The 25,849-nt window shown below is 39.4% G+C and overlaps 1 protein-coding gene across 3 annotated transcripts in view; it reads right to left on the bottom strand.

The window, feature by feature from the left end:
* Nebl (nebulette) overlaps positions 1–25,849 on the bottom strand; it is a 348,833-nt gene that overhangs the window by 39,156 nt on the left and 283,828 nt on the right. Inside the window, exons 14-20 of one of the 3 annotated variants that reach the window (XM_038334492.1) lie at positions 20,634–20,738; positions 17,798–17,905; positions 12,649–12,759; positions 8,953–9,063; positions 4,472–4,582; positions 537–647; positions 287–397 (exon numbers count right to left, since the gene is read on the bottom strand). The exons of the other annotated variants lie outside the window; for them this stretch is intronic. Coding sequence (XP_038190420.1) covers positions 287–397; positions 537–647; positions 4,472–4,582; positions 8,953–9,063; positions 12,649–12,759; positions 17,798–17,905; positions 20,634–20,738 — 768 coding nt within the window. The remainder of the gene's footprint in view (positions 1–286; positions 398–536; positions 648–4,471; positions 4,583–8,952; positions 9,064–12,648; positions 12,760–17,797; positions 17,906–20,633; positions 20,739–25,849) is intronic. 3 annotated transcript variants of the gene reach the window in all.

Genomic DNA, 25,849 nt, shown 5'->3' with positions numbered 1-25,849 from the left:
GCAAGTATGTAATGGAGTTAAAAATAAAAATAATGTCAAAATGTTCTTGGCCTCAAGAAGGGGGACTCACTGGGACTTTGGCACTTCATAATGGCAACTCAATTGGATCTGTAGTCACTGGGCCTCTAGTAGCGATGGTAGTCAAGTTTGGTAGGGAGGGTCTCAAAAGAAAGCATTCTATCTTTGAAGGCAATGTCTCCAGAAAGATGTCATTCAAAAAGACTCAGGAAGCACACAGCGACACGATTAGCATACATTGCTGCAAGCATCTTCACCCTCTACCAACCTGGCTGTAGATGTCAGACGCCCTCTTGGCTCGAAGCATATCTGGGATGTCCATATTCACCTGCATCCCTTTCCCCTTGATTTCATTCTCCAAGTCTTTCCTATATTGCTTCTACAAGAACAGAAAATAACCTCAGTTATTTGCTTAACTTTCCAGGGCCATAGTACTTATTTGCGTGCTTTAACAGAAAAGTGGCATTTCCACTCCTCCAGGACCTTAAAGGGAGACTCTGTGCTCACACCTTCCATACCTGGCTGGCCATCTCAGATGCCCTCTTAGCTCTCCGAACATCCAGAGTGTCTGCGGTGACCTGCATTCCTTTCCCTTTAATTTCTGTCTCCAGATCTCTTTTATAGTCTTTCTGTAGAGAATAAAACACACAGTACTCTGCAATCATTTCAAAATGGTGTTGGAAAAAAACATAATGTCACTTTGACATCAGGACTATATGTTTTGGAATTAGGTTAGACCTTCTTCCTTCATTTCTATATAACAAGTATAATAGAAGTATGATGTGCAATAACATATTCATACAAAATCAGGAGTCTTTGTCTACTAAGCTGCAATACAAAAAGTACAGAACTAGATTGGGGAAGCTTTTATATTCCAGTGATAAACTTGATAATTTATTGGTAACTACAGAATTCTATTGAGGACTATCAAAGAAAATATAAAATTGTTGCTATTCTGGATTATTGCAACTTACAATAATTCCATTCTAAACCACTGGGTTTATGTAAACCGTGGCCCAAGTCTCAGGACCCTAGGGACTTACATAAATCTTTCTACCCCCTCCTTGGTTCTACCTAACTAGTTTGGGGATATGTGTACTTCCTTTACTATGGAGTATATCAGAAGAGCTTTGCTTTTTCTTCCTGGATATGAATGACAACAGATTCATCCTGTCTAGGCATGGAGTCAGGAAGGGAGACTGAACCATATTACTGTTAAGCAATCTAAAACTTTTCAGAATGATCAAGCACATTCTGAAAAAGGTGCCACTAGGCAACTTCATTATTGTCTGAACAAAACACCTCTAAAGTCGGAAGGTTTAAAACAGCAAATGATAACACCTTCATCCCAAACTCATAAGTGTACCAAGAGCCCCAGTTTGCTAACGTCTCATGGGCTATAGAAAGCCTACACACATGGTACAAGTTTGACTACTGGGGGATACTGGCCCAACAATGTAACACATGGACACTACTTTTAAACTCCACTTTGGATATTAAAAGTCAGTCACAAAATCCCAAACTTCAGTTGCAAAGGCTTCAAGAGCCTGTCAATTTACAACATAAAACATAAGTAACTAAGACTACATGCAAATGAGCCACTTCGAGTACAATGATAGCAGCATCTCAGCATCTCCAGAATCTCAGTGGCCCATGTGGAGCACAGCTGCCTCCCCTAAGTCTATTTTCTCCTCAGTTGTCACCAACCAAATTTACACTATTACACACTATTATCCTAGCACACACACAAAAAAAACAGAAAAATCTCAACTAGTGTACAAAAATGAGTGATTAAAAATCCCAACCTACTGAAAAAAATGGGCTTATATGTCTCAAAAGCCTGCTACTAGGCGGATGGCGAAACTCATGGTTTATCCTTATTCCGTAGTCCTTGCTCCAGAAGAATGCTTTCAGCTGGCTAGAGCAGCCATTCCAATGATAATAATGGGAATTGTTATTATGAAAGCTCCTTTTTCTAGCCTTGAATCCCCACCCTGATGCAATACACTCTAATATGCTAAACTGAGCTAATGCTGGATGCAGCCTCTAAATCAGAATAAGAAAAACTTATAAAAGTATGGCTGTTGTGATTTTAAAGGATACACAAAGAAAGGAAGAACTGAGGCAGAATCTGGTCTAAGAATTCACTACAACTGTTGAAATTACACTATGCCCTACTCCATGCTACTCCATATTGTATAATACTGGTTTTGGGGGCTCTGTTTTGGACTCACATTCTATTATAGAAGAAGCCTCTGACTTCATTTTGACTGTGGCCCCTTGGTGGACCCCCAAACACACCATCTATCAGACATCACTTCTCTGGCACACACTCATTTGTGGGACTAGAAAAGGAGCCAGCCTCCAAGTTTATTAGGAATAATTTAAATTGGAGGCACATGTGTGTGCTAAAATCATACCAGGGAAACTCAAGAATTTATGGGGCACACCAGGTTGAGAAAAAATGCAGTGCTCACACCTGGCCCTCATAAGCAATGGATACCTAACACTGTGCTGGAATGGCCCCAACAAGCCTATAATTTCATACCTGGTGTGTGTCAATGAACAAGGATCAAGGACTCCCTGACCTGGCTCTGTTCCCCTCTGTTTGACAGAGGTACCCAGCTGCTTACTCATCTCCCTGAACCCCATCTGTTCCCTGCTCCTGACCCATTTCCACTCGGGACCCTCTTTTGCCTTTACACCTCTGGTTTCTGCAGCTTCACTCTCAGGCTTCAGCTCCAGCTGCAGTTGCACCAGCAGCTCGTTCTCCATGCCAATATGGTTCACTTTTATCTACACAGACTCTTCCTTAGCCCACTTCTAAGAGCTCTTGAACTTTGAATTCTGCCCCAGCCATTTTTACTTGTATTCATACATGTGTGTGAATGTATATCTGCATACTCACGTATATTGTATGTGTGTGATGCGTAAGAGTTAATAGTAATCAATATAGAATAGCAATTAGAACAAAAATCTTTCATTTACTTTGTCCAAGCTACCAAGGTGGGTGGATTAATTATTTGTCACTGAAACTATTAAACCTAATGAATTTGGTGTTATTCAATATATACTGACATTGTGGAATGACACAAGAATGTCCATCTGTGTTTCTGACATAGCTCAATCATGACAGCATCAGTTCTGATAATGAACATGGTACCTTAGTTTGGGGCAGGAAAATGTAAATGGATTTAGAATAGTGTCACAAGTAGTAATTGATAAGCAGAATCATCTAATACTTGTCTGGTGCCATTTAAAGAGGCAAAAGAGATAAAAAAAAAACAAGGGGAGAAATTATGGGTTATGATTTGGGCATGTCATGTTGAGATCTTATACACATGGACAACAGAAATTTCAACGGCTTCAAATTTACATCTACATTATAAAATACATAATTTTTCTGAAAGAGTTGGGCAAACTATACAAAGTAATGAAAAAGAATCTGCAATAGTAAATGAAAACAAAACGAAGGAAATGATCCAGCATAACTGCAATTAAGGCTTATTTATGTCTCTGGATATGCAAGACCATGTTTGCCTATATATCATACTTATAGATCTGGAAGTCTCAAACTTCCAAAAAGGGACTATTATGCTGTAAGAGTCACAGTAGCTTCCAGAGCAACCCTAGTGAAGCCCCACTACCAAACTCTGAGATAAGTAAGTCACCTTCCTTAATCTGCACCCCAGCTTTCTATATTACTCTTATAAAACTGCCCTATCCTGAACACTGTCAAACTCCAGTGACTTGCTCGTACTTTGAGAATCACTGGGGAGATTCAGGAAGCATGGAACACAATCCCAGGTAACTCCCTAGAATGCACATATGGTCTGACCCCTACAGGTTTGTTATGCCCACGTCCTCATATGCATTGCACGCAGAGAAAGTGGCACTGAATGAATGTGCATGGTCGTTCAAAATAGATCACCTTGTAGCCCAAAAGCTGGCTTTAGAAATCTCAAGCGCAGATATAAAGTGACAAAGGACGTCTTCTAAATACATGGAAACAAAGATTGTACTCCCATTAAAATCTCAACATGTGGCTTCTATGATTTTCTCAAAACACTGGAAACACAAATATGCCAAACAGAATATAAGCTAAACTACAGAAAATGGACTACAACCGTATCTATCATACCCTAGACCAACACGAAATGTATTGTGACACAGGAATGAAATGTGTCAGGGTGTGTGTCCGTGCATGCATGTGTCTGTGTGTGGACTCTATTAAAATGTCTCTTTCCAGGCTTTCTTTGATGTGCTTAAAGTCTGTGAGTGAAGTGGAAACTGTAAGTTTTCAAACAAACATCATGATTTGAAATCGTGTCCATTCCAAACTGTCAAACCAGTGCACAAAGCTTTGAGAGACTCCATGCACAAACCCAGTTGCTCATGTGACTTGCTGAGTACAAGAACAGGAGTTTCAGGGTCTGCGTGACCCTCCACTCACCTCACTGGCTATCTTGGCAGCGTTTTTGGCACGTTGTATTTCAAGGGTATCAGGGTCAATTTGCATTCCTTTCCCTTTAATTTCTGACTCCAGGTCCTTCTTGTATTCTTTCTATAAAAGCAACATTGAATACAATTTAGCCACCCTGTGGACAACATATACTTGTAGTCAATGATTAAAAAAACTACTAAACATTTTTTCTCAGTGACCAAGAGAGGGCTGTGGGATGACTCAGTGGATAAAGCACCTGCTATACAAGCATGGGGATTAGAGTTTAGATCCCCCAGAAGCCATACAGACTAGACTAGACACATCAGTGAGCTCTGGCTTCAGCAGAGACCCTCAGTAGAGAGAAATCACAAGACACTTAGCTTCTGGACACCTACCACATATATGTGCAAACACACATACAAGAGTGTTACACACACACATACACACACTTTAAGAATAAAGAAAAAATGTAAATAACCAAAGTCCCAAGAGAATGGAATGTTTATTACTATGCATAATCCCCCAGAACTAAGTAATTTGGGGAGTATGCATAATTAATAATTAGAATCACTATTCTGACTGGAGATGTTTTTATACTGTTAAAAGGGCAATTGTTGAGTGATAATTTTCATAAAGATCTGTCTTGGAGCCTGAGATACAGATGGGTTCACACTATAGGAAGAAGATTGATAATGAGACGAGAGCACTCAGCAGCCAAGCCATGTGACACTACAGATGATTCCTACTGGTCCTTCCTGTCTGTGAAACAGGGGTAAGCATTGCTCCGCGGGAGAGCCACGGTGAGGAAACTGAGGCAGCAAACACAGAGCCCATCACTAGTGGGACTTAGGAATAGAAGATGGCTTTCTCTAGTCTCTGTTTCTATATGGCCAGTCCAGGCCTTTTTTTTTTTTTTTTTTTTTTTTTTTTGGTTCTAAAGCATCGTGCCTTGTTGTTATTCATACTACCATCTTAGCACTCAATTTTCAACTGGACCCTACCATTTTACGTATAGAGTAAACTCTCCAGATATAATTGACAAGCAATAACAAGACTGACCCCTCAGTGTTGACTGGACACATTATCACAGCTAAAGAAGATTGACCAGGCTACTAGCAGTCTTCCCTGTTTCCACATAAATTTCAAGACCGTTTTGTCAATTTCTGTGAAGAATGCAAACAGGAATGCTTTGACTTCTTTACCTACATGTATCACTTTTATTTCCCGATGTTATTTTATTGTTCTAGCCACACTTCAAGCACTGTATTGAACTGGAGAGGAGATAATGTCCAGCTCTGTCTTGTTCCTGATTTTAATGGACTTGCTTTGAGGTTTTCTCCATTTGGCAGAAGTGCAATGGGTTTGACATGTATATAGCAGCCTTTATTATGTTGAGGTTTGTTCTCTCCAATCCTGTTGTGTCTAGGACTTTTATTATGAAAGGATGTTATACTTTTTGTCAAAGGAATTTTCTCTATCTACTAAGATGATCATATATTTTGTCTTTAAGTCCATTTACAAGTTTTATTATATATATCAATCTGCATCTTTGAGATAAAGCAAACTTGGTCATGGTGAATATTATTCATTAGTACCTATGTTCAGTTTGTTGCAATGTCTCCCTGTCAGCTCTAATTTTATTAAATTGGATATTCTCTTTCTTTTAGCTAATTTGACTGAGTTTTGTCTATCTTATTTATCTTTTTCAAGAACCAACCTTCATGTTATTGCTTCTTCACAGTGTACTGTTGGCATATTTGTCTCTAGTTCTTTCATTTCTGCCCTGGTTTCAATTACTTTTCCTAGCTACTGCTTCAGTTTGGTTTGTTCTTGTTTCTCCAAACCTTTTGAGTGCATTATTAAATTATCTGTTTGAAGTTCATCTCATTGTTAATGTAAGCACTCAGAGCAATGCATTTCCTTTTAAAACTTTTTTCATTTTATCCCAGAGATTTTAGTAAGCTAAGTTTTCATTTTTATTTAATTCCCAGACGTTTTCCGTTTCTTCCTTAATTTCCTCAAAAGGTCAAATACTTGACAACTGAGTCGCTTGATCTCCATGAGTTTGCATATCCTCTGGTGTGTCTCTTGTTATTTATTTTTTGTTATTTTTGTTATTTGCTAACCAAACTTTACTTGACTGCAGTCAGATTGAATGCATGAAGCTACTTCAGTTTTTCTAAATTTGTTGAAATTTTTGTGTATTACTATATTATGTGTTTTAGAGAAACTTCTGTATCATGCTGCCAAAAACTGTGTTTTCTATAATGTGTGGAAAGAATGTTCTGTGAATATCTATCAGGGTCATTTGACCTATGATGCCGTTTAGCGCCAAGTGTTTCTCTGATTATATTCTGTCCATTGGGGAAAATACATATTGAAGTCACTACTGTAACTATGTCAGGGTTAATCTGTAACTTAATGCCTAGCAGTGTTTGCTTTATGAAATTGCGTGCAGCCACTTGTGTGTAGAATTATAATGTCCTCTTGTTGGAGCAGAATGAAGTGACCTTTGTCTCTTGGGATTAGCTTGGGTTTGAGATCATCTGTGTTAGTTCAGAACAGCTAGGTCTCCTGGTTTCCAGTCCCATTTGCTTGGATTATTTTTTTTCTTTTTTTTTTTTGTTGTTGTTTTTTTTTTGGTTTTTTTTTTGTTTTTTTCCAGTTTATTTATTTTTTATTAAAAATTGCCATCTCCTCCCCTCCTCCTCCCCCTTCCCTCCCCTCCCCTCCACCCACACCCCCACTCCCTCCCTCTTGAGGACAAACAGCCATCAGGGTTCTCTACACTATGTTGAGTCCAAGGTCCTCCCAACTCCCCCCAGGTCCAGGAAGGTGAGCAACCAAACTGACAAGGCTCACACAGAGCCCGTCCATGTCGTAGAGACCAAGCCCATCGCCATTGTCCTTGGCTCCTCGGTCAGCCTCCACCATCAGCCACCCTCAGAGAGTCCGATTTGGTCGCATGTTCCATCAGTCACATTCCAAGTGGACTTGGTGGTCTCCCATTAGTTCTGTCCTGCCGTCTCAGTGGGTGAACGCATCCCTCATGGTTCTGACTTTCTTTCTCATGATCTCTCTCCTTCCGCTCCTCATCAGAACTTTGGGAGCTCAGTCCGGTGCTCCAATGTGGGGCTCTGTCTCTATCTCCATCCATCACCAGGTGAAGGTTAAGGCTCACAGTGAGCCCGTCCATGCTGTAGAGTTCACATTCATTGCCGTTGTCCTTGGTTTCTCAGTCCTCCTCCACCATCAGCCACATTCAGAGAGCCCGGTTTGGTCCCCTGTTCCATCAGTTCTATTCCAACTGGACTTGGTGGTCTACCTACCCCAGGACCCAGCAATCCCACTCTTGGGAATTTACCCAAGAGATGCCCAATCATATTACAAAAGCATCTGTTCAACTATGTTTATAGCAGCATTATTTGTAATAGCCAGAACCTGGAAACAACCTAGATGCCCTTCAGTGGAAGAATGGTTGAAGAAAGTGTGGAATATATACATGCTAGAATACTACTCAGCGGTAAAAAACAATGACATCTTGAATTTTGCATGCAAATGGAGGGAAATAGAAAACACCATCCTGAGTGAGGTAACCCAGGCCCAAAAAGTGGATTATTTTTTTTCATCTTTCACTCTAGTCAAGAAAGAGAGGTCTATTTCTTGTAGACAACAAAAAGGTAGACACTATTTTCTAATTCTACGGGCTTGTCTGTGTCTTTTCATTGGAGAATTGAACCAGGGTGGAGAGTCCTGAAGCAGAAGAGACTGGGTTTCTTACCAGGCATTGGCAGCCAATACAGTCAGGCACCTATAGCAGGGTTCTTAGGTCAGAGTGGGTGGGGGTGAGACCAAAGTAGAGGCAGCCAGGTCTCTCACCAGGTGCCGGAGGCCATGAGTGTGCCGGGTTCCTGAAGGAAGGTTCCTGGGTGCATGTGAAGCTTTTTAACCAGAAAGGGTCTCATCAAAGCCACGATGTTACAGCAAAGCCATGACAATACACGGACTGGGAGGCTGAAACTACGTCTCGGACACTTCATTTCGTCTTATAAAGTTCGTGTGTAATGAGAAACAACCACTTTCCCTCCATACAGAACTATTTAGCGACCAGCTGAAGACTAGAAACGTGTTTTGCTTAAAGAGCAAAACAGCACAAGCTGCTCAATTGCAGCTGCTTCCAGGACAGGAGGCCACACCCGCCTCCTTGAGGACCTTTTACTTCCCTTCCAAAAGCAAGCCAAATCTCACAGGAGTATCTTGCCTATGATGCAGATTTCTCTAAACTGACCACTTTCTGCACCCACGGCATATAGAAAGATTGTGAGAGAGAAGTTACCTTTGATTTGCTTCCTGGGAAAAGCCTATGACAAGGCTGTTCAGTATCATCTACGCATGCGTGTTGTGTCATATGGAACCTTTGAGAAAGCTACAACGGTAAGGAAAGAAGCTGAAAATGCTCTCATTCTGACCAGCTGACAAAATCCACTCACCTCGCTGACCATTTCAGATGCCCTCTTTGCTCTCTGAATATCAAGAACTTCTGAACTAAGTTCCATTCCTTTCCCTTTTATTTCATTTTCCAAATCTTTTTTATATTCTTTCTGGAAGACAAGAATAGAATGTTTCATTTGAGGATATGTCAGCAACTACTTTAACTCATATGCCAGTGTACGTGTCTTCTCAAGACCACAGACAGAAAAAATATTGCTAGGAAGGAAAAAAATTAGATGCTGAACATTCCTGCCTTTTCCCATTGACATTTAATTTTCTCCTCTATCAAACTCTAAGTGGCATCCACTTTGGCCCGTGTTTCATCCTTTCTCCCAATATCTTTTGGCATCATACTGAACTTCTTTAAAAAGATATCTTCCCTTCAAGTGTTGGAGAAAATCTTAAGAATAAATATGCTTCTTTCGCTTGAAGTAATTTTGGAAATATCTATTTAATGTGAATTTCTAAAAGAACTGAAAAAGGAATACAAAGCCAAAGGTTGCTGTAGCCAGAGGTATTTTTAAGTTTGTATTTTTTTGAAAGATCTGTTTTTAAAAGATCTGTCTTAATATCACTTCTTTTTATTTTTTAGATAGAGTCTCATAAAGCCCAGGCTGGCCTAGAAATCTCTACAGAGAGAAATACGACCTGGAAGTTCTAATCTCTCTCCCCCTCCCTCCAGAGTGCCGGGGTTCCAGGGATGGACTGTCTCAGCTGGTTTGTGTGTGCTGGGAAGGCAAGCACCCTGCCAGCTGAGCTATACCCCAGCCTTTGCCACTATAGTTTAAGTAGACATGGCTGCTTTGCAGACCCTTCTTTATAAATTATTCCCTACTGAAAACCTGCTTATTTCCTTATTTACTTCCATTATAAAACAAGATCTTATTCCATCAAACAAGGTTTTATTTTATGACTATTTTGCTCAATAAAAATTATAACTCCCTTTGATAATAAGAGGTCAGACTCCAGTTAATTCTGCAGTTTCTGTCCTGCCACATGCCCCCCTTCATAAATCATTAAATTAGCCTGATTTCTGACCAAACAATGGCTTTAGGGGACTTTGTCAAGCCTGCGTGTGATCTTGGAAGTAGCTTTCAGTCAAATGACCTTGATGAAGTAGCACAGCCTTGCTACTAATTTGATCGTGTGACCTTTAGGAAGCCTTTGAGTAACTCAGTCTCCATTTCCATCTTGATAAAAGGAAATAAAATAAATGTTCTATTAACACCAAAGGGCAATGGAGAAAAATCAGGCAAAATATTGGAGCAGCCAAAGGCCTTACATAAAACATACATTTTAAAATATAAAGTGATACTTTGGAGACTCTAAATGGCAATATAAAACCATAAAGTATAGAGCACAGAATCCATTTACAATTAAGGGCTTATACGTAGAAATGTATAATTGTATTAAGAAACCAAATGGCTTTTTTCATTAGATATCTCTGTGTAGTAAAATCTAAGTAAAAGATTGACCGTTGTGAACGAAGTACTTGTGAGTCTTCTAAAACCATGTGTTGCATCCTTTACTCCTTTGGGAGGTAATTGGGTTTGATGAGGTTACAGGGTAGGGCCCATGATGAGACTAAAGGCTCCTTAGAAAACGAGAACAGAGACCCTTTGTTACCTCTGCTGTGGTGACAGTCGGGAAGCAGCCAGTGGCAAGCAAGAACAGGGCTCTCACCTGAAGCCAAATCCACCAGCACCTTGATTTTGGTTTGGTTTTTAGAACAAAGAGAACTGTCTGATTTGAAACCACTCAGTCTATGATATTTTGTTCTAATAGCCCCACGCTGCCCAATCCAATGAATAGTTTTGCTGGCCTCTTTACCTGTCCAGTTCAGACATTCAAAATCCTAAGTCCAAATGCTATTAAGTGAATCTTGCTGTTTTAATTATAGCAACTCATAGCATTATTGTTCTGCATGCTTCCTTTGAAAGGATGGGGGTCATATTTTCCCCCATTAAGAAAGAAGAAAGGAATAAAAGGAAAAGACTAGGCTCACTTGGTCATCTGCATGCAAACGATCGCAAGATCCGGCTCTGACGTGCACACCAAGAAGACGGTTTTAAAATGCAGAGCAATAGCAGGGCTCTCCCATGCATTTGTTCTCAGTTTCAAAGAAAATTTCAAGAATAAGAAGTGATGAAAACAAAGCAAACAAACACACAGGAAAAGAGAATCCTTACAGGAGTTGTACGGCTGCTCTAGGGAATCCCAGTAATTTCTGATGTCACTTAAATGGCAAAGGCCAGCTGTCACTTACTTATGAAAAGTTGATGATGACAGGCCTCCAAATGGAAATCATGCTTCAATTCATTCCACTGCCTTAAGACATTTCTTTCAGAGGGATTGTTTTTTGATTCAAAAATTTAGAATAAGATGGGACTTCACTTTTCTTTCTGTATTCTACTTATGCATTATATTCTAGATTACATTAACATAAAATCATTCAAATGAGAATATCACAGTAGAATTAGAAGAGCTCTAAGTTAGCTTTGAGCCACTTGGGGGAAATGGATTAATTTTTAAAATACACATATGTCTTGATTTATTAAAGTTAAGGATTTTAATATTCAACAAATTTAATATCTCAATTTTCAGCTAAACTTCAATTAAGATTTCAAGAAAAGTTCTATGAAGATAAAAGCAAAGCACAGCAATAAATTCTTCTGCTCCACATGCTAACTCTGTAATTTTCCCCTCTGTAGAAGAGAAAGAATTTTTGAATAAATCACAGACTTTCCCGAGTACCTCATTTCTGCTATCAAGTGTTGTGTTGCTACTGGAAAACTACCCAAAAAGCTAAAGGGATGGCTCAGCAGTTCAGAGCAGGTACTGCTCTAGAGATTCTGACTTAGAGTCCCAGTTTGGGTGGCTCACACCTTCAGTTCTAGGCAACCTGAAGACTTCTGGCCTCCGCAACACTGCACTTAGGTACACAAATAAACATGTGAACAGATAATTACAAATTAGGATTCATTGTTTTTAATTAAAGCTGGTTGTAGAATATGTTTCATGATACTAAATTTATGAGAATCAAGTTGTCAAAAAACTGATTTTCTCAGCCAGGCATGGTAGTATATTCTTTTAAACCCAGCACTCAGGAGGCAGAGGCTAGTGGATCTCTGCGAGCTCAAGGCCAGCTTGGTCTTAAAAGTTAGTTCCAGCATAAGGCTTAGTGTTTGCACACCAGATGTGCTAATCTCTGAGATTTCCCCAAATGTTGAAAACTCAACTGCAAAATCTGTGGTAGTGGGTACTGCATATATTTGCCTCTCCCCAAGTAAAATAAATTACATATTATGGCTTATACAATATAAAATTATATATAATTCTCTATGGTTGTATGGGAGAGAGAATCAAGACTTCATTTAGTGATTTTTTTTTGTAAGAGCCAGCTGCTATGAAGCTATAAAACTCCCTACCCACAAAGCTTCTGAGCTAGAATCACAACACAAAAGCAGACAACTTTTCAAGTTTTTATAGAACATATGGAGAATTTCTTCCTTCAACAGCAAACAAACATAATAACTTGCGCTTCCCTGCGATAAGAAAATGCAAAGCTCTGTTAGTGAAGACCAGGATAAGGCAGTCACACCTCAGCTATGCAGCTGGCAGAGAACTGCTGAGTAGATGCTTCTGGAGTCTTTTTTCCTCCTTTGTGACATCTCATATAAACACAAAGGCCATACCTCCCTCATCAGGTTGGTGATGTACTTCACATGTAGAAATGCAGGAGTCTTGTCTAAATCCAGTGAGGACCTCCCTTTAATCTCCTTCTCAAAATCTTCTTTGTAAACTTTCTGTCAAATAAGACCACATCATAATCAATATAGGGAACTCTAGGGAGTGAAAGGAAACCATGAGAACAAGGATTCAGTCTCAGAAACAAACTAGTGGTCTTTCATATAATTCTACCATCTTTATTATTTTTAATAAACTTTGTTACAAAAAGCTTGCAAATAAATAAGAACAACCCCACACACCAAAATTAAGCAGTCTTCTTAACAACAGAACAAAAATTCCAGTTTTATTACTTACACAATGTAGGCAGAGTTTTTCTGTCAGGACCACTGGTCAATTCTATCTCACCAGCCAGCTCCCAAATAACCACCCAGAGACTTAATATTAATTATAAATGCCTGGCCGATGGCTTTGGCTTATTACTAACTAGCTCTTACAACTTAAATTAACCCATATTTTTATTTCTTTATTTGCTGCCACATGGCTTACTGCAAGACAATTCTACCAATGAAGAACAGTCACCAAGCAGCCTCTCCTGAATAGTGAAGGTACTGAGATTCTGTGATTAATATCGCTCCATTTATAGGAAGAATAAGACAGGCTCTCTGATTGGATCATCTGATGACTTCACTCAAAGGAAGTTTGGCTCATCCACTAGAAGGAAATCTGGTGGTGTAGAAGCCAATTGAAACTCTCCAGAAGTATAAATGCTCAAGACCCCATTATCCTTCTCAAAGGCAGTCTTTTGTGAGCCTGGGAGAACCAATATTGAAATGGAATCAAATGAATGAGGAAGGGGTGGTATTGTTGCTTCATGGCTTGATCTTGGGATTCCATAATTGAGCACTGAGTCATCAAGTGTGAGGTCTGGAGTTCACATGAGAAATGAATGGAAGATGCCTATGGCGCTCCTGTTGGAGAAGAGCTAACTCTATAACAATCCTTGCCATTCAGGCCTGCTTTGACATCTTTGATTATGACTACAAATTCCAGCATTTGAGTTTCACACTTGAAATTTAATGAAAACCATGTTTTATTTGTAAAGATTCATATATTTTTATTTTATGTGTATGAGTATTTTGGTTGCAATATACATGTGTACCATGGAGGCCAGAAGAGAACACTGAATTCACTGGAACTTAAGTTAAATGTTTGCAAGATGCCACATGGGTGTCGGATTTTGAACCTAAGTTTTCCACTAGAGCATCAAGCATTCTTTTTTTTTTTTTTTTTTTTTTTTGGTTTTTCGAGACAGGGTTTCTCTGCAGCTTTAGAGCCTGTCCTGGAGCTAGCTCTTGTAGACCAGGCTGGTCTCGAACTCACAAGAGATCTGCCTGCCTCTGCCTCCCAAGTGCTGGGATTAAAGGCATGTGCCACCACCACCCGGCAAGCATCAAGCATTCTTAACCACTAACCAACCTGTCCAACAATAATAACCCATGTTTTAAGATTATAAAGAAAATCTCTTCAAATGGCAAAATATCTATTCATCTGAAATATTCAGTAAACAGGAGCCAGATTTTGCCAAATATTTTATTCAAAATACATCATAAAGATGATAAAATAGATGAATTGTGCCTAAGATTGTTATTCATGCAAAATGAAAAGCTATTTCTAGGTTCATTTTGCATTTGTTACAAAGAAAAGTGATTCTGCAAATAAGTATATTTGCCAAAGCAGAAGGGAGATGAAGAGAAACACATCGCCTGCTCATTTAGCATTTGTCTTACATGTAGTCACTCAACCAATAATGACAATACTATGAGAAAAACTGGAGTACATAGATGTTCACTATGTCAATCAAGAGGCTTCACTAAAAGCATTTTGACTTAAAGAATCATAAAAACACAAAAAGCAATTATGAGAAATTGTTTTTTTTTTCATGCAGAACTAATTGGTATAGAATGACTACACACCCAAAAGCTAACATTTGACATTTCTACACCAATATAAATATAAGGCATTCTTTATAGAGTAAAACAAAGTGTGTGTCTGCATTGATTTACATTAGCTATTTCACTTCAAAAGGTGCTTTTCTGGAGGAAAATCACTGCAGTACGACATTGAGAAAGAATGGCTGAGATTGGAAGGGCCCAGTGCTCAGCCCGAAAGAATCAGAAACCTCTGTTAGGCTCTATAAGGAGACACATTTGTGAAAACAGAAACAAAGAACTTCCCAAGGTCATATTTAGAGATTTCTTCTAGAAAACACAGATTAATCCTATATCTAGGCACTAGATGAAACAAGACAAACACGATTAAAGGTTAGAACAGAAACATGAATGACTTTCTTTGAAATCAGGCTTTTCCAATCCGGTACCTCAAGGAATACAATCCAGACTAGTTTTAAAGGCCAACTCTAAGACGGGCTGATGTGGGATTCCCCTCTGTATGCTATGAATATGTTTTATTACCATTAGTTAATAAAGAATCCTCTTTGGCCTTTGGCAAGGCAGATTAGAACTAGGCAGGAAAACTAAATGAATTCAGGGAGAAAGAAGGTGAAATCGTGCAGATGCCATGTAGATGCCAAGGAATAGAGATACTGAAACCTTAATGATAGGTCACAGCCTTATGATGATACTAGATTAATAGAAACAGGTTAATTTAAGATGCAAGAGCTAGCTAGAAATATGCCTGAGTCATCAGCCAACCAGTGTTGTAATTAGTACAGTTTTGTGTGATTATTCTAGTCTGGGTGGCCAGGAAACGAATATGCAGTCTCTGCTAATACAGGGGTTCTCTTCGGGTCTGTTTTTATTCTTTCTATATCCAAAGGTACTTTAGTACATCATCTTGATCTAAAATTTTCAGACATTTATTTCTCTAGCCTTGAGAATATAAATCTGACCCAAAGAACTCCCCTAATGGAAGCCTTGACTCTCATCAAGCCTTGCTGAGAGCAAGCAAGACTGAAAAAAATCTGAAGGGAAATTTAAAAAAAAAGGAATCTAATCATTGGTGGCTATAATTAAAGGGACAATCTGTCTTGCTAGTAGGAGGGAAAGAGAAAATAGGGTGAAGAAAAGGAGAGAGTCTATCATGAGAATGAGGTGCTAAAGTCCCAACTCTCCAAATTACTACTGTTTCTAATTTAGAGACGAGGCCTCGAAATATATTAACCATAAATGATGAGGTAGGTATAGGTCTGTTGGTGAGAGGAAAGTTAAGTAGTCAGGATACAAGAAAATTAAGATAATCCCAAGAAACAGCATGATAAAGGGTTTTCACCCTGGGTCCCTGTCTCTGGTTGAGGATGCTAGAAGAGAGTGGTAGGAGCTAGCCAGCTTAGGAGGCATGAAGAGGCTGTCAATTTTCCGTGGGGTGCCTGTGAGGGTCCATGGAGGAGAAATGGGGATGATGTGAGGGACCACGGGGTAATTGTGAGTTTTACACACTGTTACAGAGAACCATGAAAGTCAAAATCTCTCCCTGGGCTGTAGACCTGCAACAGCGGCCATGTACTTCCTACAAAATGGGAGAGCCATTAAATTCCATTATTATCTCACATAAAAGGGAGCACTGCAATGGTACATGATCGTGCAGTAGAAAGGCTCTCCAGAAATGCTTCCTATGCAGTTGTCTAAATGGAGAAATGAGGTTCCAGTATAGCTTATTCTCTTTAAGGTGAGCTTTTGTGGACTTCTAAGCTTGGACCAAGTTTACCAGCTCTGCCAAGTCACCTAAAGGAGACATCTCACTTAGTCACCACAGGTACTGACAGTTCTTTATCAAATTCAATAAAAGACTTAAGAAGATATGAGAAAGAAGGATAAATAATGTCCCTCTCCTCTTTGACTTAAGAAAAAAATTAAACCAAGTGTGTCCAGTCTTATTGTATGAAGGGCTTTTTTTCCCAAAAGGATGGATTATAGCTTCTCAAAGCAGATGGCAAGCGAAAACATAACACTAAGTTGCAACTGTCTGACACTACTTGTCATTGTCTCTGTCCCTCAAAAGTAATAGCCCATTGGTAACCACAGAGGGTAGATACTGACTGCAGAAAAAACTGTGCCTGGGGACCTACGTGGAAAGAAAATGAAGGGATCAACTGGTCAGGGAAAATATAATCTGGTGTGTTGTGTGTTGTTTTACTCTTTTGGCTTTTGAAGTACCCATGTCCTAATGAGCCGGTACTTCAAAAGCTATTGGCTGAATTAATTCACACAACACTGAAGAGTATCTGCCTATAGCAGCATTATCCTCTCTTAGAGCAAAGTAAACAAAACACATACATGTATTTCCTGGGTGGGGGGGTCAGTTAAATAAATTGACAAAGGAAGGAAGTACCAAGATTGTGACCAGGTACTAAAACACTGGTGACATCTACCAGATATGTGACTTTATTTGAGATAGTTTACTTCAGCACATTGCAAATGCATAGATTGCATTCTCCTCAAGCCATTTGCTTAAGGACTAAATGAGCTGATGTAGGTGAGGCTCTTAGCAAGGTGGCAGGCACAAAATAAGGATTTAATTAGTTAATTGCTGGTTCTTTTACCATTGTAGGGGGAGGGAAAGAAAAGCAACCAGATCTTCATTTTTCAACTCATTTTAGATACTCAGTTTTACATCAAAACAGTTTGAAGGTGTTGATTTATAGTCATGGCCAATCTGGAAAAAGTGGTAAGTGCTTTTCCATGGGTTGTGAGGGCAAAGAGGAGCTTGTCTGATTTAGTTATAGTTGTTGATCAGTAAACTAAGGGGCAGAAGAATTCAGTAACCTCTGGCAGGGAGAGGCTAGATCTAGAACACAGGTCCTGTACTGCAGAGCTGTACTGAGTCTAGTATGAGGTTCTTGGGCCTCCTTGAAGAGCTGTGTTGAGTCTAGAACAGGGGTCCTTGAACCTCCCCTGCAGAGCTGTGTTGAGTCTAGAACAGGGGTCCTTGAACCTCCTCTACAGAGCTGAGCTGGGTCTAGAACAGGAGTCCTATAGCCTGCCCTGAATAGCAATGAAGGGTCTAGAATACAGTTTCCAAGCCTTCCCCACAGAGCAGTGCTCTTGTCTGTAGACTCCACTCATCACCAGCTGATTCTTTTCAAATGAGAAAATTTCAAGTATCCTTGAGTTTTGGGCAACAAACCCAGTCCCCTACCTCACTCTGCATCTTCTGAGCCTCCTTTGAAGCCTGATATGATGGTGTCTCAACAAACTCAAGCATGGACTTCCCTTTATTCTTCTCATATTCTTCTCTGTATTTTACCTGCATAAAAAAAAACATTAAAAGCACATAAAAATAATGACTATACATAGTTCAGTGGCAGAGCCCATTCTTAGCAAGGGCAAGGTCTTGGTTTCAAATCACAACAATAATAACAACAATAACAACAACCATAAGCCCAATTATAGAGCAAAACACAATAAATATACCCAAAACTAATCATCTTCTTTTGTGATATCAAGTTATTCCAGCAGTTTAAGGTGATAGATGAGTTCCTGTTAGTGACATACAAGAGAAAGAAAGAGGTTATATATAAAAATTATTAAGGAAAAAAATTTATTTTAGCCCAACTAGAAGGAATGTAGTGTCATGGGACTCTAAATGTGTTATATAGAGAACAAATAAAATACTTTGTCAGATAAGTAGGATACAAACATATTTAATAAATACATGGGTTTATTTATGTCTGTACTCACATCGTACATATGTGGGGCAGAGAAGAATGAAGGAAGGGGGAGTGGGGAGAGAGACCTCGGTGATAGTCTCCATGTCTATCAAAACATAGTGAATAACTTTTAAAAATAGATATGATAATCTTTCTGTAAAAAGAGAGAAAATGATCCCAGGAACTCCCAAGTTTTCCCATAGATATTAATAAAACACATGTGGTTTCCTTGTATTTCATTATCCATGATTTAATATTATATTGTGAAGTATTTGTTTTAATTAAAATTAGTTTTATCTCCATTCTATTTATAAAAGGAAGGAATTTTCCATCGCTTCAAGTTTCGTTTTTCTATTTTCTTTGTGTATGCATGCATATGTGCTTGTGTCTGTGGTGTATGTGTGTGGTGTGCACACATGTTTGTGTGTGCAAGTGTGGTACCCGTGACTGTGTCACAGAGGTCAGAAGAGGATTGGGGTGTCCTGTCCTATCACCCTCTCTCTTACATCCTTGAGACAGACAGACCTGGATGTGGAATTAGAAATTCCCAGAAATCCTTCTGTCTTCTTTGCCCCCATACCACAATGTTACAACTACAGGGGCAGGTAGCTGTAACTACTTCTAGCTTTTGACCTGGGTTCTAGTGATCTAGGGATGAGCTCAGATCCTTAATGTTTGTATAGCAAGGACTCTTAATGCTGTGCTATATCCCCAACCTGGCATTTTCTATTTCAAAAAAAATGTATGTAAGCCATCATCACGGTTGAATTTTAGCAATATTTTTAACTGAGTTCATAGAGCTTTGATTATGACCCAATTTACTCAGAAATGTATTTTCATTAATTCTTGAGCTTTGTAATTGTTAAATTTTTTAAGTTGTATAATGATAATAGTAGTAAGCTCAACCCAAAGGAAATTTCCAGTACTTAGAATTTTGTAATGACAGAAAAACAAATTTTGAAATACCTATTTGTGATATAGTTTTGTTGTAGAAAATTTTAATTGATAAACAAGAGTGCTGCATAAATGATATCATACTATATTAGAATAAAGTTTTGTGGAAGAAAATTAAAAGAAGATAAGAATTTATGGTGAGCATAAGGGTGCACATCTGTAAACCCACCGCTGGGAAGGCGGAGGTAGGAGGTGAGCTGCAAGTCAAGTTACACACAAACTTAGGTCAGCCCTTTCTTGAAGAAAAAGAGAGTGGGAAGAGAGGAGGAAAGGGAGGGAGAAGGAAGGAGAGAGAGAGAGAGAGAGAGAGAGAGAGAGAGAGAGAGAGAGAGAGAGAGAGAGAGAGAGGGAGGGAATGAAAAAAGAATTAAAGACAAAATTTATGTTTCCAAACTTTGGAGAGGGGGTTTGAAGTATCAACTGGACGCACTCTAGAATATTGATGAGAGACTCTCTAGGTCAGGTTGGCCTGCAAGGAATTGTTTCATTTATGTTCATTGATGTGGGAAGAGACAGCCTAAAAGTAGGTGATTTTGTCCTAGACTGTGAAAAAGGAGAAAGTGAGCTGAGCACAAGAATGTGTGCATTACTCCATTGCTCTCTGCTATGGATGTAGTTGTGTAACCAGCTGCTTCAAATCCCCACCACCTTGGCACCCATGCAGTGATGGGCTGTAACCCTAAACCCAATGAGCCCTTTCCTTCTTGAACTGCCTCATCACAGTGAGAGGAAGGGAAGCCCATAAGAAGAGTAATTTACTTTCAAATCATTGTGGAATTTATGTTCCACAGAATACATTTAAACGTCATGTAAATGTTTATCTTAACAGATACTAAAAATGGCATCTTTAGCAACTATTTAAACTTGTAGTAATAATTTAAAAACAAATCCTGAACTTAAAGAGTGTGCTAGGAAAAAAGAAAATTTTAAGTTTTTTTAACAGAATACATAGGGTTTTTGGGTTTCAGAGTTAGAAGAAACATTAATTTAAAATACATTAGTAAGGATGTTTTCCTTTTTCAATAACACTTATAATTAAATGGAGAAATTATAATAAACCTATACCCAGAAAATTAATTTCGTAGCTCAAAAATGTCAAATCAGCACGCTGTAAAATTTTAAATCATCATGAGATTTGATCACAGTTTAATTAGTTCCTAGATTTAAACTTTTTAATTATATAAAGAACATATTCTTATGAAGCCACTTTAAGTTGAAACATGGTTGCAGCTCCCTGACCCAAAAGATAGAAGTCTAAGAATTTTTTTTTTCCTGAAGCAAAATTAATGTTCTCAGGCTCCACTCTTCCAAGAGCATGGTACTGAGCAGCAGGCAGCCCTATGGTCGGGTAGCAGCACACAGGGGGCTCACCTGACTCTGGAGGGTGGCATTGCCTTTATGATGCAGGTGTTCAGTGGCCTCGGCATCAAAGTGATACATCCCTTTGTTCTCTTCAAAATCCTTTTTATATTCCCACTGCAAAACAAATGTGAAAGTTAGTTCAGAGTAAAAGAGATTGGAGAGTAAAATTAAGACTTGGGACTATAACTGGGTTGTGGTAGCTCTTGGGAGGCTGAGGCAGGAGGACTACTGTGAGTTCCAAGCAACCCTGCGCTACAGAGTGAGGGTGTCTCACAGCAATTCTTAGTAAAGCAAAGAATGTAGAAGCCAGCAGGAAGGAGGGGCAGTGCTGTTACAGAGCCTGTGTCTACAGCAGCCAGCATGGAGGGAGTTCTAGAGCTAAGATACATGGGCAATACCAGATGGTCTCACTGTAGGAGGCCATGAGAAGAGCATGAGAAATAGTCAGGGAGTAATTGTAAACATGATAAGGAGAGTCACAGGGTGGTAATAAAAAGCTAATGATGGGGTCCCGTGGTTCATGAGCGGGCAAGGTGGGGTGAAATATAGACACTGCTTCTTATCCTAGGACATATATAGTGTTTAGTTGCATCCATAAGGAGATAGAAACAAAAAGAAAGGAGAGAAAGGAAGCTAGTAACTAGGACCACAGCAGCAGAAAAAGACTTAGCTATGAGCAAGAATAGAAGTGATAAGGAGCAAAAGAAGCTGAGAAATAATTGAACTAATTTAAGAATTCCAAGGAAGGAATGGGAGCATCGAGAAGAGGATCTGAAGAATGTGAGTGCAATTCATTGATTATTTTTTGAGTTGAAGACATTGGACGTCTACTATTTAGACATACATGAGAAGGTAAATTTGGAAGAGACCAGAATGAGTAGGAATGATATTTTACTCTAGACCTGCAACAGTGAAACAAGATTGCTTCTTGATTTCTAGCACTAGAGACCAGACACTTAGTAATTAGTCCTTCTTGGAAAAGACTTCTACAAGCAAACAGTAGTCTCAGAGATGCAAGGCTACAGAGAGCTACAAAGGTAAAATCAGTTGCCATGGGTTCCAGGAAAAACATTATTCTGTGTAGAATGAAGGGAAGTAGATGCAGCTTTTGAAGGGCAGCCTACGAGAAGTGGCCAGAGAACCTTAGCAGATGCTCTGAGTACAGGAGTGAGAAAGGGAAGAACACTTAGCATCAGGAACAGAGAGAAGGGAGATGCTGGTGACCTGCCACAGAGCTGCTGTTTCCCAGGGACAAAGTTCCAGAGGGAGCCTGGCTTCCAGCACTGAGGGAACGAGGATAGGTATCACTGAACTCTAACCAGAGTGAACTACGTTTAGAAAGCACCAAAGGGAAGTCTTGACAATGTCCACCACATTACATTTTGACTGAGGAGAACAACTAAATTTGGATTCCTCTATGAATTTTAAATTAAAACTAAATAAAAGCTAATTCAAGCAAATGGCAAAGTCTAACCTGAATATTAAAAAACTTGGCACTTTGTTTAGATATTCTTTTATAATATCTGCTTATAAAATAAATATAACTTTAATATATTAAGACAGAACACGTTCTATTATGGAATCAAAATCCAAAACTAATGAAGTCTAGGGAAATATACTTGGAATAATGGATATATACTAAAAACGGGCTAAAATAGAATCCTTGGAACTCTAATCTGCAAGTGAAATTTCTAATACAGGGGCTTGTTTCCTGTATTGAATAGTCTCTGTTGCCTCCTAGTGGAAGTTATGTAGAATAACACAGTATATATTTTTAAATTTATGTAAAAAGAAAATTGAAAGCTCCATTTTCCACAGCAAAGTGTTTCTCAAACAATTTATGATCTGAACAGGTTTTAAAATTACTCATTCTGCTCTACAGATGACACATTAAAATTTAAAAATTGTGATATAGACCAAGACATTTAGAGATGTTTAAGAAAATAGCCATTTATAACAAGCTAGCACTGAACTTTGGCAAAATATCTATTGTAAAATTTCTTCTTCAATATTTTAATAAAATTCAGTCACCTTCTACATCCAGAAAATTTCTATTCTCTTTATATGAATATTTAAAAGAAGACTATTCTAACCTACAACCAATTTAAAACAATATAGTCTCATACAATTTTAATATGTAAATCATTTGCAGAAAGTCAAACTCTCTGGCCCATGCAATCGTTTCTGTGATATAGACTAAGACAGACCAGGGAGCTAAGCTCTGGGAACTGTGGATAAACTGAGCAACGTGACTTGGTTGGGGGCTGGGAGATGACAGAAACTGTGTGTATTAAAGTCTGATTCTTTTTCTCCATTGTAAAACAAACATTGGCATTTTGAAAAGAAATCTTGCCTGTGAGAGGATTCTATTTTTCCTCTTTTACAAATGAATCCCCAGGTCCCTGGAAGAGTTAGCCTGACTCTAGATTGGGTACAGTTTGGGGTCAACACTGCCAGAAAGACAAAAGCTGGACAGTGGAGACTGAAGAAAGCAGAGGGTGCAGAGGACAGGAAAACAAGTGAATCATGGAGAAGAGCATGGAACCAGCACAGATGTGTCGGTGTGGTTAGGGTATGTGTGTCGGTGTGGTTAGGGTATGTGTGTCAGTGTGGTTAGGGTACGTGTGTCAGTGTGGTTAGGGTACGTGTGTCAGTGTGGTTAGGGTACGTGTGTCAGTGTGGTTAGGGTATGTGTGTCAGTGTGGTTAGGGTACGTGTGTGGCTAGGGTATGTGTGTCAGTGTGGTTAGGGTATGTGTGTCAGTGTGGTTAGGGTATGTGTTTCGGTGTGGTTAGGGTATGTGTGTCAGTGTGGTTAGGGTACGTGTGTCAGTGTGGTTAGGGTATGTGTGTCAGTGTGGTTAGGGTACGTGTGTCAGTGTGGTTAGGGTATGTGTGTCGGTGTGGTTAGGGTATGTGTGTCGGTGTGGTTAGGGTATGTGTGTCAGTGTGGTTAGGGTACGTGTGTCAGTGTGGTTAGGGTATGTGTGTCAGTGTGGTTAGGGTATGTGTGTTGGTGTGGCTAGGGTACGTGTGTCAGTGTGGTTAGGGTATGTGTGTTGGTGGAGGGGTGGAAATGGACAAGGTAGGACAATGTAATGTAAGCATCCAGACACCAAGGGTGGATTCTGAGCCTGTCAACATGGCTCCAACACTGGAAGCAGTAATATACTGCTTCTGACCCAAAGACCAACACTTTTTAAGTAAATTAAAACCTAATCTGCACTTACTTGCAGTGGGCACCTTGAGAAGGCAGGTGGAGACAACTTGCAAGAGAGTAAACATACGAATAGCAAATGGTGTCTACCAGCGCTAACAACTGGAGCTCCTCTATGACTAAGGCTTAGAGATCCGGTCTTGGGGCTTTCCACTGAAGACCATGGGCTCAGCTATTTAAAAGACTACCTTTGCTTTTCCTCACACCTTACCCAACATGTATTTCTTCATCTGATCTGGGTTATTCTGTAAGTTAGGATGCTTTTAAGTGAATGGGTGATTATTATTCAAAGAGGTGTAGAAATAGCATGTGGGATCTGGATACGTACAGAGTGGAGCCAATGGGGACCAAAGGTCATCATTTACAAGAACTAGTGAAGGCAGCATCCAGATGCACTAAGCATGGACACAGTGTCCCAGAAGCTACAGTTCTGAGGAACTTACTATGTGAATAGTAAACACAAATGTTTTCATCAGGACATAAAGCCCTCATTGCTGACTTGCAGATAACGTGGAATCCATCTCAGGACTAAACTCCTAGTGGCCATGCAATATAAGCACCTTCATGATTTCTTGTCAGAGAAAATATAGTTTAAGCCATGACAAATGTTTGCCACTGAAGACATTGCATTTATGATAAACTGGTGTGGCTTTCATAACAGAAGATCCCTGATTGCAAGGCATAAACATCAAGTGGCTTTATTCTGATAAAGAAATAGGAAGAAGGAAGACAGAGTGGATGCTCGCTTATCAGCAAGTATGCTTGTACTCATGGCATGTGAGGAGCTAGCAAGAGCCCACTTTGGGCATCACTTTCTTCACTGGACTAGCCATGTCCACTGTCCATGCTCCAGCCAATAACCTCCACCCCTGCTCTTCCAGGCAGCCCTCGTTAAGCTCAGTGGGCCAAACACATACAGAGACATGAAAGGAGGGGCACATGTCGGCAAGAAGGGGTTGAGAAGGAGATGGATGGGGGGCAAGATAGAGTAATACGGAGTGAAAAAACTAAATGGATTTCGTGCATGGACGAAACTGTCAACGGGTAAAGAGTAAACTAAGGAAAGAACGTTTTCAAAGGGGCCATGACTGTGGGATTTGTACAAGCAGGTGGCTACTTTGCAGTGAGTTAGCAGCTGGAGAGGAGCAACACCGAATGCATCTAATGAAGCAGGTAAGCCTGGGAGCAAGAGGAACACTGGCATCTCAGAACTACACACATCTACTCTACAATGGCCACCAGACAGCTCACTTACTCCACTGAGCATTTTGCTGGCTTTCAGAGCATGGTCTAAAAACAACAAATTTGGGAGATCTGAAACGGGCTCGTGCATAGTTTTAACGTCTTTCTTGTACTTCACCTACAAAAATAACATGGAACAAAATGCTATCTAGCAGAAGGAAACAGGTTTGTGTTGGCCTGATTGCCTTTTTCCCGCTCCTTACACTCAGGGTCCTGTTAGTGCAGAAGGATTTACAAGTAGCCACTAGATGGTGCTGATTCACTACAGAATGAGTAAAATGTCTATTTAAGGACTTGAAAACATTTAAATTTCTTGTACCGTTTATATATTCCAAAACGGTGGTGTTAACACACTTATGTAATTATAGTAGAAACTCTACTTTTAGAAAATAAGGAGAATCATTGCTGTATTCTTTCCACGCAGCTACAGAATTACTTCAGTTTTACTTTACTGTAATTTTAAGATTCTGCAGCTTTACATTCTGTAGCTATGTAAACCTATGTTGTTTAAATTTAATATGGTAATAAGAGTCAAATATCATTATCAAGCTTATTAAACATGAGCTGTATGCACAACACTTTTAAAAACACTTTGTATATGTGAAACAATCTTTACAACCACCCTAATTGTTGAATGTTTTATTACTATTTGACAGATGGGGAAACTGAGGCACAGACAGACTGAAGACATAACAGGATTCTACATAATTGGATAGGATCACATTCAGGCGACCCGACCCTCAGCCTTGAGCATGCGAGGCTCTGTT

This window comes from Arvicola amphibius, chromosome 6 (genome assembly GCF_903992535.2).
Source record: "Arvicola amphibius chromosome 6, mArvAmp1.2, whole genome shotgun sequence".
Lineage (NCBI taxonomy): Eukaryota > Metazoa > Chordata > Mammalia > Rodentia > Cricetidae > Arvicola > Arvicola amphibius.
This window is presented reverse-complemented; position numbering and strand designations above follow the sequence as displayed.